Source organism: Triturus cristatus, chromosome 11, assembly GCF_964204655.1.
Source record: "Triturus cristatus chromosome 11, aTriCri1.1, whole genome shotgun sequence".
Classification (NCBI taxonomy): domain Eukaryota; kingdom Metazoa; phylum Chordata; class Amphibia; order Caudata; family Salamandridae; genus Triturus; species Triturus cristatus.
The window spans coordinates 1,166,589,859-1,166,606,085 of NC_140594.1; the positions used below are offsets into that span (position 1 = coordinate 1,166,589,859).

A 16,227-nucleotide genomic window follows, 5' to 3' on the forward strand; every position below is an offset into this window, starting at 1 on the left:
CTTAATTTCGCAGAGGGCCAGACCTAATACTACAATTTCTACCTTTAAAAAAATGACATACAATAATCCTAAATATAAAGAAATCTTTTACATCATCATGGGTGGTCTTGGAAATCTGGCATGCATCTGACCCCACTGAAACCATGCTCGACACCACTACACTCACATCTCCCTTGGCATTCCTTGGCCGTGCCAAACCTCTCTAAAGCATTTCCTTCTGCAGCTTCGATTTATATCTTAGAGTATGTCCATCTTCTGTTTCTAGGATTCCTGACAAGTGACAGAAGGCAGGATACTTAAATACCACCCGTAGATAAGAGGCTAAGGAGTTACAACTCCATGATGGTAGCAGTAGCATCTCTGGATGACAAAAACTATAGCTGTCTCAATACATGCAAGAAGGTGCCCAATTTTCCAACAAGTATACAAATTGTTACCTAACCAGTTTACTTGTAAATGGGAATTTCACTCAACAATGAAAACAACAGGACATTATACTCTACCCCCTGCAAACGTGACACTGCCAGACTCATGTGGTTTTTGTGGTGTTTATACTCACGGCAGAATGTGTCGTTTCTCCAGGAGCCGACCGAGATGCCGTCCGCCTGACACGCTGCAGCATAAGACTCAAGGTTGTTACACAGACTTCCTATGTCCATGTCGAGGGCACACAAGTCAAAGAGGCAGGCACCAAAATAGGCTGCTGGGTCAATTTTCCCGTGGCAGGTGCTGAAGGGTCCAGTTGGGTCCATCAGAATCCCACAAAATAGAGGACTTTGGATAAGGTCTTTATCCGCATCTGTGCAGTTTGGCTCAATGCCGATATCTGGCAAACAACTAAAACCAGAAGGTGGTGAAGTCAGCTTTGCAGTGAAAAACTATCTTTTTTTGTACATTAATGGGCAGAGCTGCCATTTGATAGTAAATAAATGAGGCAGCCATGTATGTAATATTGGTATTTCTTAAAAGAAAATCATTGAGTGAAAAAATGACAGTATGGCAGGCAAGATGAGCCCCTTTCGGGGGAGGGCGAAAGGCAGTCCCAGGACGAAACTGGTATATAGCATCTCATCTCATTGACTTCCTTTGAGCAAGCGGACATACATCCTGCTGCCCCATTAGTGTATCCCAGCCTCTCCGGCACATGCTCATGTCTACTCATCCTTGGATGAACTATTGATTCTTAAGTAGAGAAAATTCAACACAAACAATCCATTCAGTTTGGGTTAGTTATGGCACAAAACAACATGCAAGGTCCAGAGAGCCAACCACACTCAAGCATCGGGTGTTCTTACATGTGGCTAAAGTATATAAAGACCATATAATCACAATAAGCAGGTGAGGCAAAGGGCAAGACAATCACCCAGATTTATTTATTACGCTATTATGTGCAGTTTTTTACAATGAGAACCAGAGCCACGAGGGTAGCAGAGCGCTTTACCCAGATCCAGCGACTGGCCACGTCACTGTAAAACAAGCATCGGCATAGCCAATAGGTCTCGCCTTTGGGACCTTATAAGTGTTTAGCCATGCAACAGCTGATGTTGTTCCACCAAGGATATTGTGCTGGAAAACTAAACACTTATAAGGTCCCAAAGGCGAGACCTATTGGCTATGCCAATGCTTGTTCTGTCTTGTGTTGGCACTGTGAATATGTGTTGTGACTGCATTATGGTGTACGTGACCATTGCTCAGATCGCGAGTGTTTTATCAGCTGTGTTCATGGTTTTACACAATTACTTGTCAAGCTGTTAGGCGTGTGCGCTCAGCTACGGAGACTGTTGTCATGTTAAGATGTGCGTGTTTTAAAAAAATATATTTTGACTTTCAAATTCCTTCCTGCTTCGAGGGTGCCTTGAGAAGTCTCTTTAGTTAATGGCTCTTGCGTGAACGAGGAGGATGGCTTCAAACAACAAAGCGACGTGTTTCCTTTGTATGTGTTTGTGTCACTGGGAGTTCTAGTGACTGTGTCCTTGACGCCTTTAGGCCACGCTGCTTGCATTCGGGTTGTGCACGGAGGGCTCGCTGACTAACGTGTCCTTACGCGACTTCTCTGCAGTTCTGCACATGGCCATGTGAGTCACGCGTCTGGCGTGGGTCTGGGTAGTAGAATGCGGTCTGTCTCTTTCCTTATTTCTTTGGTGGGTAGGGGCCTTTTGCAAAATGCGCGCACATGTATTTTTGCGAAAATGGCATTTTTTTCTGGGGATTTTATGCATTGCCAACGTAAAAAACAATAACATTCTGTGCGACACAGTCTGGCTGACTTAAAAACACAGATAGGCCCCTAGAAGACACAATCAATCAAAACCCGACAGTAATGACGGGTAATTTTGGAACGTCATTTAAGGCAAGCATTCCTGCAGACAGTGGAAGCCACGAGAGTGCTGATTTCAGAAATAGGTAGCTGAAGAACACTAGGTTTATCCAGTCCTGAGGGAGCAGTACAAAACAACAACAACAAAAATTCTTATAGGAATATCCCTTATGTGATACTGGGTACATCCCCAGATACCGTTGTATTGGACTACTTCACATGTTCCACTTCACAATTCCCCATACATCATATTGCCTTTAACGTGCAGGTTTCAAAACTATGTGAAACCACTGTTTCACACTACTTGGGGTAACCCCCACAAACTACGTTCTCTCCCTCCCTACTCCACACACTGCCTAAGAAAAACATGTGCATAGAGGTTTGGGCTACTCTGTTCAAAAAGGGGTTGGGATTAAAACATCTTCCAATGATGCTTTCAGATACTACTACGAGCCTACATGCTAACTATCTTCAGGAGCTGGAGTGGCAGAGGGTATATGCACATGTGGGGATGTTAGATGGATAGAAATGGTGTTCGATGTGGAATGTGAAACGGCCCTTACCACCACCAACACTCGAAAGGCAACTCCTGCTGTGGGAGGTGGACAGCCCAGATGTCTGCTACTTCTGTTTATGTGGGCAGACGGTTCAAAGTGTTGGACTACATTACACTCAACATGTACGTTTGATGTGGTATATAGACTAAGGCCAAAAAAGAGAATTCAGATGTCGTTAGCCTTTGTACTGTGGAATGCTTCCTGTACCAACAAGCGCTTCCCCATGAAATGCGTTCCCTTTAACATAGCTGAAAAAAATGCATTCAGGTGCAGTGCTGACGAACAAACAAACTGGCCTCCAGGGACACAGACAGACAATTCAGGTTTTAGCAACACAAAAATTACTGCTGCAATAAAAATATATCAGACATCCTGAGTTTTGTTTTGAAGCAATTATAGGTCACAAAGGATGAATTTATCTGCGAAACCATGAGCACAAAGGGAGATGCGTGTAAAATTCTGCTTTGAACAACAGAAGGAAACTGCTGTGTCCAGCTCGCACGTGTTGGGGCTCCCGGGCCTGCGCTTCCAAGTGCTCTTCCAAGAAACAGAACATGGTTGGCGAGGGCCTCCTTTACACCAGCACAAGTCTGACTAGTGCCCCGAGGTGAGCCAGCGTCTGCTCTCGGCCTCCAAAGAGCGTCAGGAGATGTCTCCGAAAGAGCCTCCGCTTCTTAAAGAGACCTCTCGTTTTACGCAGTCCACATGCCCGAAAACCCATTAAGTTAAAAAAGTAACAAGCGCCGCCGCGAAAGTTAAAGCGAGCGCGCTAATTGAAAAAGGAATGCAGCTGGCATCCGGCCGTGCTGCTGCTCACTCCCGAGCACCCTAGGCCAGGGGACAGAGAAGGCGGGACATGCACCGGCCATGGGTCAATTGCGTGCTATCTTTCTTAGAAAGTCGCATGCAAAGGCCAATAGAGGGAGATTTTAAAAAGCACACGCACGAGCATGTGTTTCGAGTTTAAAGCCCTTACTAAAAGCCTCGCAGGGCAGCGCATGCGCGCTGGCTCTGGCAAGACCTAGAAGAGTCTTAAGTGATGTTACAAGAAGCTAAGGCTTGAAGGAAGGATTAGAGGCAACATCCAGGGGAAGCAAATGATGTTCATCCGGCTCTGGTGCAAGAGCCAAATAATCATTCTTGATTCGGATACACCTCAATATGGTACAAGGAACTGTCGAGGACTTTGAGATGCATTCTTGTGGTCCATCTCTGGAAGTGACCTCATGTGAGGACGCAACTCATGACTGGTGAACTTTGAGCCATGGATGGTCAATTAATGAAAACAAAGATTGCACAGGCCCCTCTATAGGTACTGCCATGTTCAGACACGAACACTCAGGTTAACTTGATAGCAAACAAAAGACAGAATAAAGACACCAAATTGAAGACTCTGTAGCTGTAACTATGACACAGGAGCATGATGTATCAAAGCATTTTACGATTGCAAACCCAGCGATTCTCGAAATCACTGGGTTTGTGATTGCAAAATCACTAGTTGCTATCTACGGGATCTACTTTAGGAGCCACAAAAAAATTCGGACTCATAAAATAGGTTTTCCAACCTATACACGATCATTATTTGGGAGGGGCGTGAAAAGAAAATTTCTTCTAATTTGCAACCACAATTCCAGTCGAAAACCAGTGCCTAGTTACTGACTCTCCATACAAGTCTCAAAGGGCACCCATTCCCCTTTGAGAAACGGTTGGCAGGCTTGGGGGAGTATGCAGGTGTTACTACCTACCCCTTCTGACGTTTTCTCAAACAGGAAACGTTTTAAAACAAAGAAAGTGCTAGTTCAGTCAAGGAAAACAGGTTGCTTTTTTAATAAAAAAAAAGCTTTCCATTTGAGAATTAAAATACAGGATTGGTTGCCTGCTGTCTTTTGCAGACCTCCATACCTGTTTTTGCAGCCAATCAGAAGGGGGTCACAATTTTCAAAATGTCAAATCAATATTAATTAGGCATTGTGCGCCCCCTGCAAATTGTGATTTGTGAACTAACTTAAGAGTACAGAGATTGGTTTGCAAAAGTATGTTCTATTCACTATAGTCCAACCACAATGTGCGAACACTTTTAGGCAATGGAATCCTTGCACTTCAAGCCCGTAGTTCAATGATCCTTGACCGTCACAGACTCAAAAGTAAAACATTTACCCCCAACCTCGCCTTGGGTTCTTCCTTGTAACAAAGTGAACATGCTTCTTGAATAATTATGCTAAAGGAAGCGCTAAGTAAATGATTCCAGACTAGGGGTCTGATTTATGTTTCTGTGGACAGGTAACTGTCACAACGGTAATGGATAGTCATCGTCGACATATAAATCCCATAGGATATAATGGAGTTTATATTTTGCCGGACGGGATATCTGTCACCGTTGTGATGGAGAAACGCATACACCGAAATATAAATCAGGCCATAGATGAGGAAAAGAAAAAGAACTGCGCCAACACATACACTGTCCTACCCAGGAGAACACAAACCATGCTGTGGTCTGACACACCATGTTGTCTCAATGCACCCCAAATGCACAGCACAAGTAGAAGCAGGGACTTAAAACTGAGCACCTGGGACACCCTCTTTGCAGCTACAAGAAGTCAATGTACATTCTTAGGATGTTTGAATCTTGCAAAACCACTTTCCTCTGACCTATTTATTGCACGGTGCCTGGTGCAGCACACACACAGGCCTTCAGGGACAGTGCTAGGCCTGCAACAGCTTACATAAGTACACAAGTGTTGTATGGACCATGTACATACCTCGAGTCATTATAAACCTGCCAGCTGTTTCCAAAGCTAGCGGAGTTGGGCTCCTGCTGACCGGATGGGTTCATGAAATCATCCTTCTTGTCGCCGTTGTAGTTGCCACAGATGCCGCACACCTCACCTTTGAAGACACTGGGCAGGGTCACTTCCACTCTGTGGTTCCCGTCAAACTTCACTCGGAGGCCAAACCCCGTGGTGAGTACAACAAACGCACCGCTAAGGTGGACGTTGAGCCCACTCACATGCGTGAACGGTAGGTTGCTTCTGATACCATTAACCTATAAATAAACAGTATATTTATGGCAACCATACAGATGTCACCTCCATCTATGATACATTAATACAACAACTTGCTTTTCATAAAGAATTTGTTATGCTATAAATTATACCTTGCGATATTACCCAATTCACCACCCAAACTTGTGCCGACAAGGTACATTCAGATTTCTACATTTCATCCATGAGTCCCCCTAACTATCTCATCTGGAAAAACTGGTCCAAATGGCTTCCATACAGAGTTTGCCCGAAAAAAGTTCTATTCTAATTCATCAAGTAAACAAAATGATTACACAAATGTCAAGATAAAAAACAAATAATCAATTACTTTTTTGATAACTAAATAACTATAGTTCGGATGTTCTGTAGTCCACAGTGCTACCAACTGTTGAGCCTGCTCTGTGGACCAGTCCCCACTAAAGACAATTGCCTGGTTTAGAGTTGGCTGGTCATTGAAACTACTTCGATTTATTAGCACTGGGGAAGCACTGAAGAGAGAGAAGAGTCCATGAGTGGAATTTCCTCCAACGTACTCCCCCATTGGTGGAGAAACAGTGGAAGCAGCAGAATTTCCAGCAATTGAGCACTCCCTTAAGACACAGTACACGCCTCTCTAAACCCAGGCGCTGAGCAGGGCTCTGATGCCCCTGGATCCCGCACTCAGTGATGTCAGGGACACTAAGAGAGACAGAAATGAGGAGAACCAATGGAAATCTAATCTTGAAGAAATGGCCAGACCAGCAAGGAAGGGTAATATTTCCAAGAAAGATCAGGAGAAAAAACACAGAGACATTTAGGAGAAAAAACACAACATCAAATAGAACACCAAAACTGGATGCACGGGTCTTCAAAATCGCTAGCGGACAGAAGAACTTAGTGGTATTAAAAAGAAAGTGACCATGCAAATCACCAAAGAGTGTAGGACACTCATGACTGGACAGGTACAGTAACAGAACCTGGCAGCACAGGGAGCACAGCACCCATGTCAAATGAAAGGTTCTCCAGGAAAAAATAGAAAGTTGACCAGTTTGACATGTATTCAGCACCAAGGGGCCTATTCAAAGAGGTATCTGGAGTACGAAAAGCAGCCCTTCTGTAGGATTCATTAACTGCTCTTCAATGTCTTTGTGAACTGGCCCTAAAACAGGTCAAATGGGAATGAAATGGAACATTCTATGCAATTAGTACAAATGGAAAGGACTGGGTCTTTGTTGCAAAACAATCATAAAGGTTTGTACACAGGTAGAGAGCCTAAACATATGAGTGTTCTGAGAATTGGGTTAACATTGTAGTCATCCATGATGAGGCGCTGTTCCATACACATCTGGATGCTTACACTTCCTCCTGAGCTGGTGCTAGAACTGGTTGGAATCTTGTTGTGCGTGTGCCACCAGTTTGGCTTCCTGCCAAGCATCAGGAGAGGTAGAAAGGTGTGTCTGGATTGTTACACTTCAAGATGTTTTGTTTATGGCTACAGCTATTTTTATAATAGTCAGCCGAGAATCTATGTGACGTGTTAAAGTTCATTAATACTCGTCATGCCATTGGTTATTGCTTTCACTCTATTGTTGTTCATGGGTTGAAGATACAAGTAGTAATAACACCTACCTTTACCACTTTCTGCTTCTCCAGGGTGACTCGGAGTCCATGCACCTCAACAGTGACATACTTTACGTAGGAGACATAGGTGTTGGTGCCCCGGTGCTCGTTTGCGGCTTCAACGTTGAAGGGTGGTAGCGGGCTGCTGCCGTTGCAGAGTTTTGAGAGCGTGTACGTGCAGGTTCCCATAAACGTGTGGGCTTGCTTGTCGAAGGAGATGTAGTGAGGGTCACTGTGTACGCTACATGTTGCTTCTGAAAGAGGTCAACAACAAATTTGAACATATATCATGTATACACTTAACATAATTATTTATGTCTTCCCTAGGTGTCATGTTATCATCATGCCATGTGCGATGTGCTGTGAAGTCCTGATGGCACTGTACGCAGTCTTGTGTTTTTTCAATGAATCTGAACACATCAAACAATCATGGATTAACTTTCCAAAGGATGAGTGTTTGTTTGCGGGGGACCTTATTGGTCAAGATATTGCTGAAAGTTTGGTTTCTGTACCCAGGTAGATAATCTTTAGATTTTGATATTACAACTTGATTGTGCTGTCCGTGCAGTGTACTCAGCCTGGTGCCGAACCTTTAACCACAAACCCCAAGAGTAAGGCAAAATACGGCGAAAAGGACTCCTTTGTGTCAATATCTGGTGGACTTTGGTCCAGGTGAAGGTTGCTTTCTACCTGCTATGTTCAAGATATATATTACCTGTAATAACTGGTTTAGGCGTGATCACACTTGTTGGAGTTGAAGGTGTTGAGGTAACATCTGCAGTATTTCAAGAGAGAAAAGAGAATCAAGAGATGTGGTATAGTAAACATCTGTCTTATAAAGCACAGGTAAATGATAAATATCACGAGTGACACATGTTAAAATGCAGTAGTGACGCTTTGTCTAAGTCCAACTGATTTATACGAGGACCACACGATGGCTGGCAGCGCAGTTAGGCTTTGTACAAGCATTTGCAAAACTGATAGTTGTGGTAACAAATTGTTCAATTCACAAAAGCCAAGTTCGTAAAGTCAGAAAAATATTCCTGTTTGACTTACATTTCTAGCTTTAATGGGATTTACAAAGCATCTCAGGAATACTCAAGCGGATCAATATAAACCGTAGATGTCCTGAAATATTCCATTGTGCTCTCTTAGGCATATGAATTTTCTGCAGATAGAAAGTTCTGCATGCAGAAACTATGCAGATAAATTTAACCATGTGTTTTATAAAAACTTAATTCACTTCAAGAAATATATTTTTGCAGAGTATAGTGCGTTCCCATACACCGCCATGTATACTTGGGCAGTTCCCGTCCTATCCTCTGGCTGAAAGGCACTATCAGAAAAACAGCTGTGAGTCCTTTCCAAATGCAAAAGATGCTAGTCAGTGATTGAGTCCAGAAGTCTTACCTGGAACAGCTGGTCGAGTTGTCATCATACTAGTAGGTGTTGATAGTGTTGAAGTAACCTCTGCAAAAATTCATGCAGGAGAGATGGTTTGTAGTTTTTTGGTAGCGATGACTGGGGCGATGGGGAGTGCAAGCTGCAGTGGCCTCCGGGCCAGAGCCCTGGCACTTCATATTTGACAAATTAAGCACTGACATTTACCATCTCCCAGTTGCACCATAGCAACATCATATGTTTCCAGCCAAGCTCATCTCTAAAAGAAGAAGCCAGGCAACAGAACTTCACTTCCCATCACTCATCAGAACAGGACGTGACATCACTGGCTTCCCCGGCAAATCATCTTTAGAAGAAGAAGCCAGGCAACGGGGCTATATTTCCCATCATCCATATGCACACGAAGTGAGGGCATTGCTTTACCACCAAAACCATCTTTAAAAGAACGAGACAGGCAAAAAGACTTCATTTCCCTTCACATATCTGAACAGGAAGTGACTTCACTGCCTTTCCCATCATCACTCTGCACTGTAAGTGACATCACTTTCTGTCTTCTCCTTACTTAAGTCAATTCATCAGGACATCTCACTATCCGGCATCCCCAGCAAAGGGTGGACACAGGCAGGGGCATTACCTGTTTAGACCTGTCAGAATTACGACTTGCTTCGGGAGAGAACCACTCTTCCATTGAAACCTGCAAGGTAAGATATGATCTTGTGCCACACCACGGACCCCATATGGACAATCCCAACATTCATACCCAGACTGTGATTAAACAAACACTCACATAGAATCCTCATAACACGTAGACACAACCTTGTACATATCCCACTAACTACCACAGACTCTCAAACTACAGAATACACGTTCCAACTCATGGCCATTAACGCTCGCTATGTAGTACTCCTTGCACCAGTTATCACAGACCTTCTCTCCTATCACAATCTTGACACACTCTGTATCACAGAGACACGGTTCACCCCCACATCCTCACATATCCGAGATGTCCTTGTTACCATAACATACAGCATCCATTGTGAGGACTGTGCCTATATGAAGGAAAGACGCCTAGCTGCCATTCCTAAGTCATCCTGGTCCTACGCCCTAGGCAAGCAAGTGAGACTCAACTCCATGGAGCTCCTGATATGCCATCAACAGACCTTACAAGCAGAACAAACACTTCATTGATGAATTCTCAGCTCTCTTCCCCAACTCATCTATCAAACACACCATCATCACCCTTGTGGGTGACTTCAACCTCCCAGAATGCACAGTGTCAAAGGAAAAACCAAGAAACACCCTCCTCAACCTCATCTACTCACTCAATGTGTTACAACACATCACCCAGACAACACACACCAAAGGCCACATCCGTGTCCTCATCTTTTCAACAATATCAGAAGTCCAATGCAAGCCACTTGTACTCCTGGACTGCACCGACCACCTCACCATCCCTATCTCACCGTGCTAACCATCTTCTTAATGACTCCTAATCAAGTTTCAGTTCACATTCAACACAGAGAAGGCTACCTCACACCTCTTAGATGATTCCCGCCTGACCACAGATGATGACCCGTTCCATCAACACAGTCAGCCATCCAACCTTCATCCACAGCCCGGAGTCTCGAGGGGGATTTACTGGTAATGTCCTTGACTGGGTCTCCTGACATCTCTGCTGTCACCACCAGTTTGTTCACATGTGCACCAACAGGTCACAAAAGATCCTTATCATCTGTGGAGGCACCAAGGGTTCTGTACATTCTCTTGTCATCTTCAACCTTGACATACAGCCACTAAGGGTTCTATTCACACATAAAACCAAAAATATTCACCAATATGTCGACAATACACAACTCAATGTCTCCTCGGCTTCAGGCATCAAAAAGCCTCAAACGCTGTTTGCTACTCATCCGGTCCTGGCTGTTCAGCGCCTACCCGGAGATCAACCCAATCAAGACAGAATTCCTGTTATGTGCCACAAACACCACGCAAGAAAGAGTACAAACCTTGCTCCGTGACATGAGGCTTGACAACTTCAAACCCAACTTTTAAGGAATGCCAAGTCACTTGGATTTAACTTGGATATCAACCTCACCGTCAAGCATCATGTTGCCAAAACAACACAAAGAAGGCTCGGTAACAGCTCCCTCTTCTAAACAAAGAACAACTGTTTTTTTCCAGAAACAGACGTCAGCACTGCTGTTCAAGACTTCCTATTCTTGCATCTGGATGATGGGAATGCCCTGCTCCAATGCCTCTCAGAAATCACTCCGGCAACTCTTACGGGCATTTTACAGCTACAGAAACATCTCATCCAGTAAACATATCACTCTCACCCTGATGCAAATCCATTGGCCACCCTTACTGACTCGCACCATCTTCAAAGCCACCAGCATCATGAACAAAGCAAACAGGACCATTCACAAACTCCTGCCCCCCCAACACACACGCACATTTCCTGCAGACAAGCTCACCATCTCTGATGGCTCTTAGCACGCCATCAGACTGGATACTCAGACTAGAGACTAAGAAGTGTAAAAGAGAAAAAAACAAAACAGCAGCCCTAGTCCATCTGTGCACCCAGGATAAGAATCAACATCCTGTATCCTGAGGACGGCTCCAACACTGCTCCAATGTTGGAAAACGTTGAAGACACACCCCTTTAATGAACACTACATCCATGTCACAGGACAGTAACAATCTTATAATCAGTACCCTCTCCTATACTCTTTGACTGTAGGCTTGCCTGAGACCCTGTGCAGCGCCCACTTTCTCTTCTATCACTCCTTGACTGTATGCTTACTATTCACCTTGTGCAATTCCTGCTTTTGTATTTGGCTAGGTGTGCTCCACATACACACACGAATGAATGCAATGGCACATTTCATTTCAAAGGAGTAGTTCTGCTTGTGTTCCCCAGTAGAAAGCTACATGCCAAACCATGTGAATCCTCACACACTCCTGTGTGAGGGTGTTCAGTGTAGTTTGGAGAGACACCTTAATTAAAGACATTTGGTGTGACAAATCTTCAAGGTCTCCAAATCTGTACAAAAGAGTTATCTAATACAGAGTTTAACTGACAGCTCAGTCTTTTTGATTACTTTGGGATGTTGTGCTAAATCGGTTTATTATCACTGAGTTATTGGTGTTAAGTTTGCTTTTTTACTTATTAAAAATGTGTTCCACGATTCCAAAATGAATTAATAGTGAGTTGTTCATTAGCCATCTCAGAGAGGTTTGACCCTTATTTCCTCTTTATCTGGCAGAATCCACGAAAACATGATTAAACCCTGTCAGGGCACCGAAGTCCAGAGATGTGGGTTTGACACAACCCATCTCTTAGGGTACTGCTATCCCCCCTGAATCTGGAATTAAGCTAATGCATTGCACAAGTTGACATCTAAGAACCCAGATGGATAAGCAGCACCACCCTCATCACCTTGAGTAGCCACGCTATACAAACCCCTGATTGATTGAGAACCTTCTGAAAGAAGAATAAACAGAGGTGGCAACTGGAGGAAATGTGTTAACTAAAAGTACAAATGCTTGTATGATTAACAAACTATACTTTTATGACCATCATCAACTGTATGGCACAAGATGAGCTAACTTTGAGATTAACAATTCTATAGTTGCAAAAATACATGACTTCAGAGTATCATTTGCAGTCAGCTGAATGTACAGATGTGCGTGATGCAGAACTATATATTTTTCAAATGTAAATTGGCGAACTTTATTCCATTCCAAATGTTGAAATCTCCCAGGTGCACTTGCCAACTAAAATACTCACAGGGTACTCGAGTAAAGAAGGCATTATTAATTAAGTACACAGCTTTCAAGATGTGTTGCCTGGAGACATCTTTGTGAAGTCATTTTCTCATGGCTTTGAAAGATTGTCTCATGCCTAAGGAAGCTTTAACATATTATATTAAAGTAAGAGGCAAAAACCAATGAGAAGTTGAACTTTGAATTACATTGAAAGGTTGTTCCCTTCAAAGGAACCCTGCACACATTATTGATAAGGCGACGTGATCCACTGGCACTCACCGCAGATGGAGCCCTTCTTCCAATCTCCCAGGTCTACTCCTGCTGCTTTGCAGGCTTCTGCGTAGGTCTCCAGTGCTCTGCAGAGCCACTCTGTGCTGCCCCCGTTGGCACACGCATCATAGACGCAGCTCTCAAAGTACGTCTCAGGAGGTATATGCGCATGGCAGGCAGCGAAGGGACCGCTCCCTGTGGTGAGGATCCTGCAGTGCCCTTCGGATTCTTGCTGCAAGGAGGGTGAGCAGGTTACGGGAGGAGGCGGAGTTGAGCTGCAACTGTTAGGACAAAGGCAGATTGGGCATGGGGTGAAAACATTGATATAAAAGGTCTTGCCCAAAGACCTGATAAGAGCAGATAATACTTTCTTTAAAATAGAGGAACGTTTATTTATAGAAGCTTTGCCGATTAATAGACTATTTGTTTAGAAATGTACAGATTTATTCTGTACAGGTTTTACGATTCTAAAGAGATGTTAATTTTCTGAATTTGTGAATTCGCGATTATGGGAGGCTGCTGTTTAGGGGCAATTTGTGTCGATACCTGAACTCTCCTACCTTCTCCCCAATTCTAACACCCCCTCCAAACCAGAGTTCCTCTAGATTCTGTATGACATAGTCACTCTTATGTCAGGACACATTTTGCTTTATTCACTCTACTATTAAAGTCATGTCTACCTCTACAAAACTTTACAGAACACATTTTCAATCCTTCATGTTTACCGAAAACTAAAACTGACATCTGAACTGTTTACATAAGAGGTGAGATGCCTGGTGCATGAGGACTGCAGCGGGCACATAAAATAAATTATGAAATCCCTTTTTTGGGACTGGGTTTGCAACCAGATGTGCACTTCCTGGAGAGACTACGGATGGACATTTCCCCTTGCTGTATTGCCCCAGCACTTACGTCTGAGGCTCGGTGTAAAGAGGTACTCACATCCATTCACTGTCAGGCACTCTCCAGCTGTTTCCAAACTCATTGACATCTTGGACAATAGCTCCATCCGGAGTCAAGAAGTCGTCCTGCGGGTTGTCAGTGTAGGTCCCACACAATCCACACAACACGCCTTTGTGGTATTCCTTAACTCTGACAAGGAGCTCCTGGTCACCGTCAAACTGAAGCTCAAGACCAAAGTCTGTGGTCACCATCACGTAGGAGCCACGCAGTGATACTATCACCCCAGATATGGTGATAGGCAGAGAAGTGTTAATGTGATTAACCTGAGTGAAAGCAAAACAGGGAAGAAGCTCACGTTATCATTTGTTCCAGGCGGAAAAACCTAATTATTTGTAGATGTTCTCTTATAAAATCGATTTTCTTTTATTTTTTAATACATTTCAAACCACAGGAAACATAGGAATGGTGGTTTTAGTTTAGTATGAGTAAATTATCCATGTAAATCAGACATTTGCTTTGTTAACATTCACAACCTGTGTTTATGTTTTATGTAATTTCTCATCAGGAACAATATGCCTTGTTGTTAACTGTCTGAGTGCAAACTCTGCTCACAGGATATTGACAACTCTCAAAGATGGATCAGTTCTGCTGCAAATGTTGTGTCAGATCTCTGTGTTTGCATTTCTATTTGTTTATTATTCAATGGGGACGGGGAATTCATATTTAAGAAAAGCTGTTGTCACTCTCAGCAAGTTATTCAATATGGTTTATATTTTTCCTAATCGGTAAACATAATTCATTCTACTTTGACCTCCATTTCATGATCAAAGGTCTTCTAGGTGCTGTTAAATCTGCACATTCCATTCCATCTCAGGGCTACTTGATGTAAAATTGCTTTACCTCACAGTCCTTAACTCCACCAATCTTTTAATTGACGCCTTCTTCACCCACCTAGTCAACTTCTCCGCCTGTGCTACTGTAAAGTGTTTACATTTGTCAATGGAAAACGGATAAGAGGTGAACATGGAAGGCACTCCATAGCTCTTTCTAATTGAAATATAGCCATGGGTTTCTAATGCAGAGAGGCAGAAAGGTATTCTAATGTATTGAAAAACAAGAATTTCCCTGTTTGGTGTGAACTCATTAGCCAAGGAGATATCACTCGAAGATGCTATCCAGGTATTATCTCGGAATACGCTGCATCCTAATGTAGGTGTGATGTACAGCAGTTCATAAAAAGATAAAATGGCAAGACACTACTAAGATGAAAACATTTCAATGATGTCACCCATATGGGTACTTGAAGCAATGAAAGAACCTCCCTTAAACATTTGGACACTAGGGGAAACTCACATTAGTGCTTGACTATTTGACTAGACATTAGATCACAACAAAGGAGATCACCTTTAAATATTTGGTATCTAATGAAAATTCTCTCAGTATCTTCAGCCATCAGGGACAACTCTTCTAGGAATTACGTCATGACAAAAATCCAACTCTAGGCACAACTACAAAACTTAAACTAACTTTGCAACCCATGTCTGCACTGGAACAAGCAAAATTTACAACAGTATCAAGATCAATTATTATAGGAGGAAAAGCATCTAGTAAAAAAGAAGCCTCATGCTCCAATTGTCACATCATCCCAACTGAAACTGGCATCTATAGAAGCTGAAGTCTCATCTCCTCAAAGACACCTCGCCACAGCATGAATGCCTCGATGCTGCACTCTCTCAGGATTGCTTCTCTCCTTCACCTCCGCTGTGCCTATCCTCTACTCGCAGGTGTCTGCTCTTCCTCACCATATTACTTCAACCCTGCTTGCCCCACAAGTCAAAACCTCCTCCTCTCCTCCTCCACGCTAACACCCGTGCTTCACGTGCACTACAAGCTGCTGATAGACCTGTCTCTTGTGTTGATATCTATGCCGCAAACCACAGGGTCTAATTCAAACCCATGCTTACACACCACTGTGCGTGCCGCGGCTTTTACTGCCACCTCACACCCGAGAATTAACTTGTCTGTTACCTATGGGATGTATGGGACGTTTTCTGATACATACACATATCTAGGTCATGAATAAAAATAGTAATTTATCATAATAATAATAATATTAGAAACAAAATGTTTACAATATTGAATGAAACAAAATACAACCTGATGGACTTGCTTACAACCACAGTTTCCTATTTCCGCAAATGCAATGATGTATTAAATTAGTATTTAACTCATGGTCCAGACTTAAAATCCACTCCAGGGTAGGATGTAAAAACCTATTCTACTAATTGAAGTTGAAGGCTCATCTCCCATCAACATCATCTGCTAACATATCTAACCATAACAACCGTTATTGGTAATATAGTTAGTTTTT

The 16,227-nt window shown here is 43.2% G+C and overlaps 1 protein-coding gene across 1 annotated transcript in view; it reads right to left on the reverse strand.

Annotated features, from left to right (window-relative positions):
• Positions 1 to 16,227, reverse strand: part of LOC146788647 (IgGFc-binding protein-like) — a 279,601-nt gene that overhangs the window by 129,066 nt on the left and 134,308 nt on the right. Inside the window, exons 26-32 of the mRNA XM_085635859.1 lie at positions 13,896 to 14,179; positions 12,963 to 13,234; positions 8,925 to 8,984; positions 8,230 to 8,289; positions 7,524 to 7,768; positions 5,634 to 5,917; positions 560 to 837 (exon numbers count right to left, since the gene is read on the reverse strand). Coding sequence (XP_085491985.1) covers positions 560 to 837; positions 5,634 to 5,917; positions 7,524 to 7,768; positions 8,230 to 8,289; positions 8,925 to 8,984; positions 12,963 to 13,234; positions 13,896 to 14,179 — 1,483 coding nt within the window. The remainder of the gene's footprint in view (positions 1 to 559; positions 838 to 5,633; positions 5,918 to 7,523; positions 7,769 to 8,229; positions 8,290 to 8,924; positions 8,985 to 12,962; positions 13,235 to 13,895; positions 14,180 to 16,227) is intronic.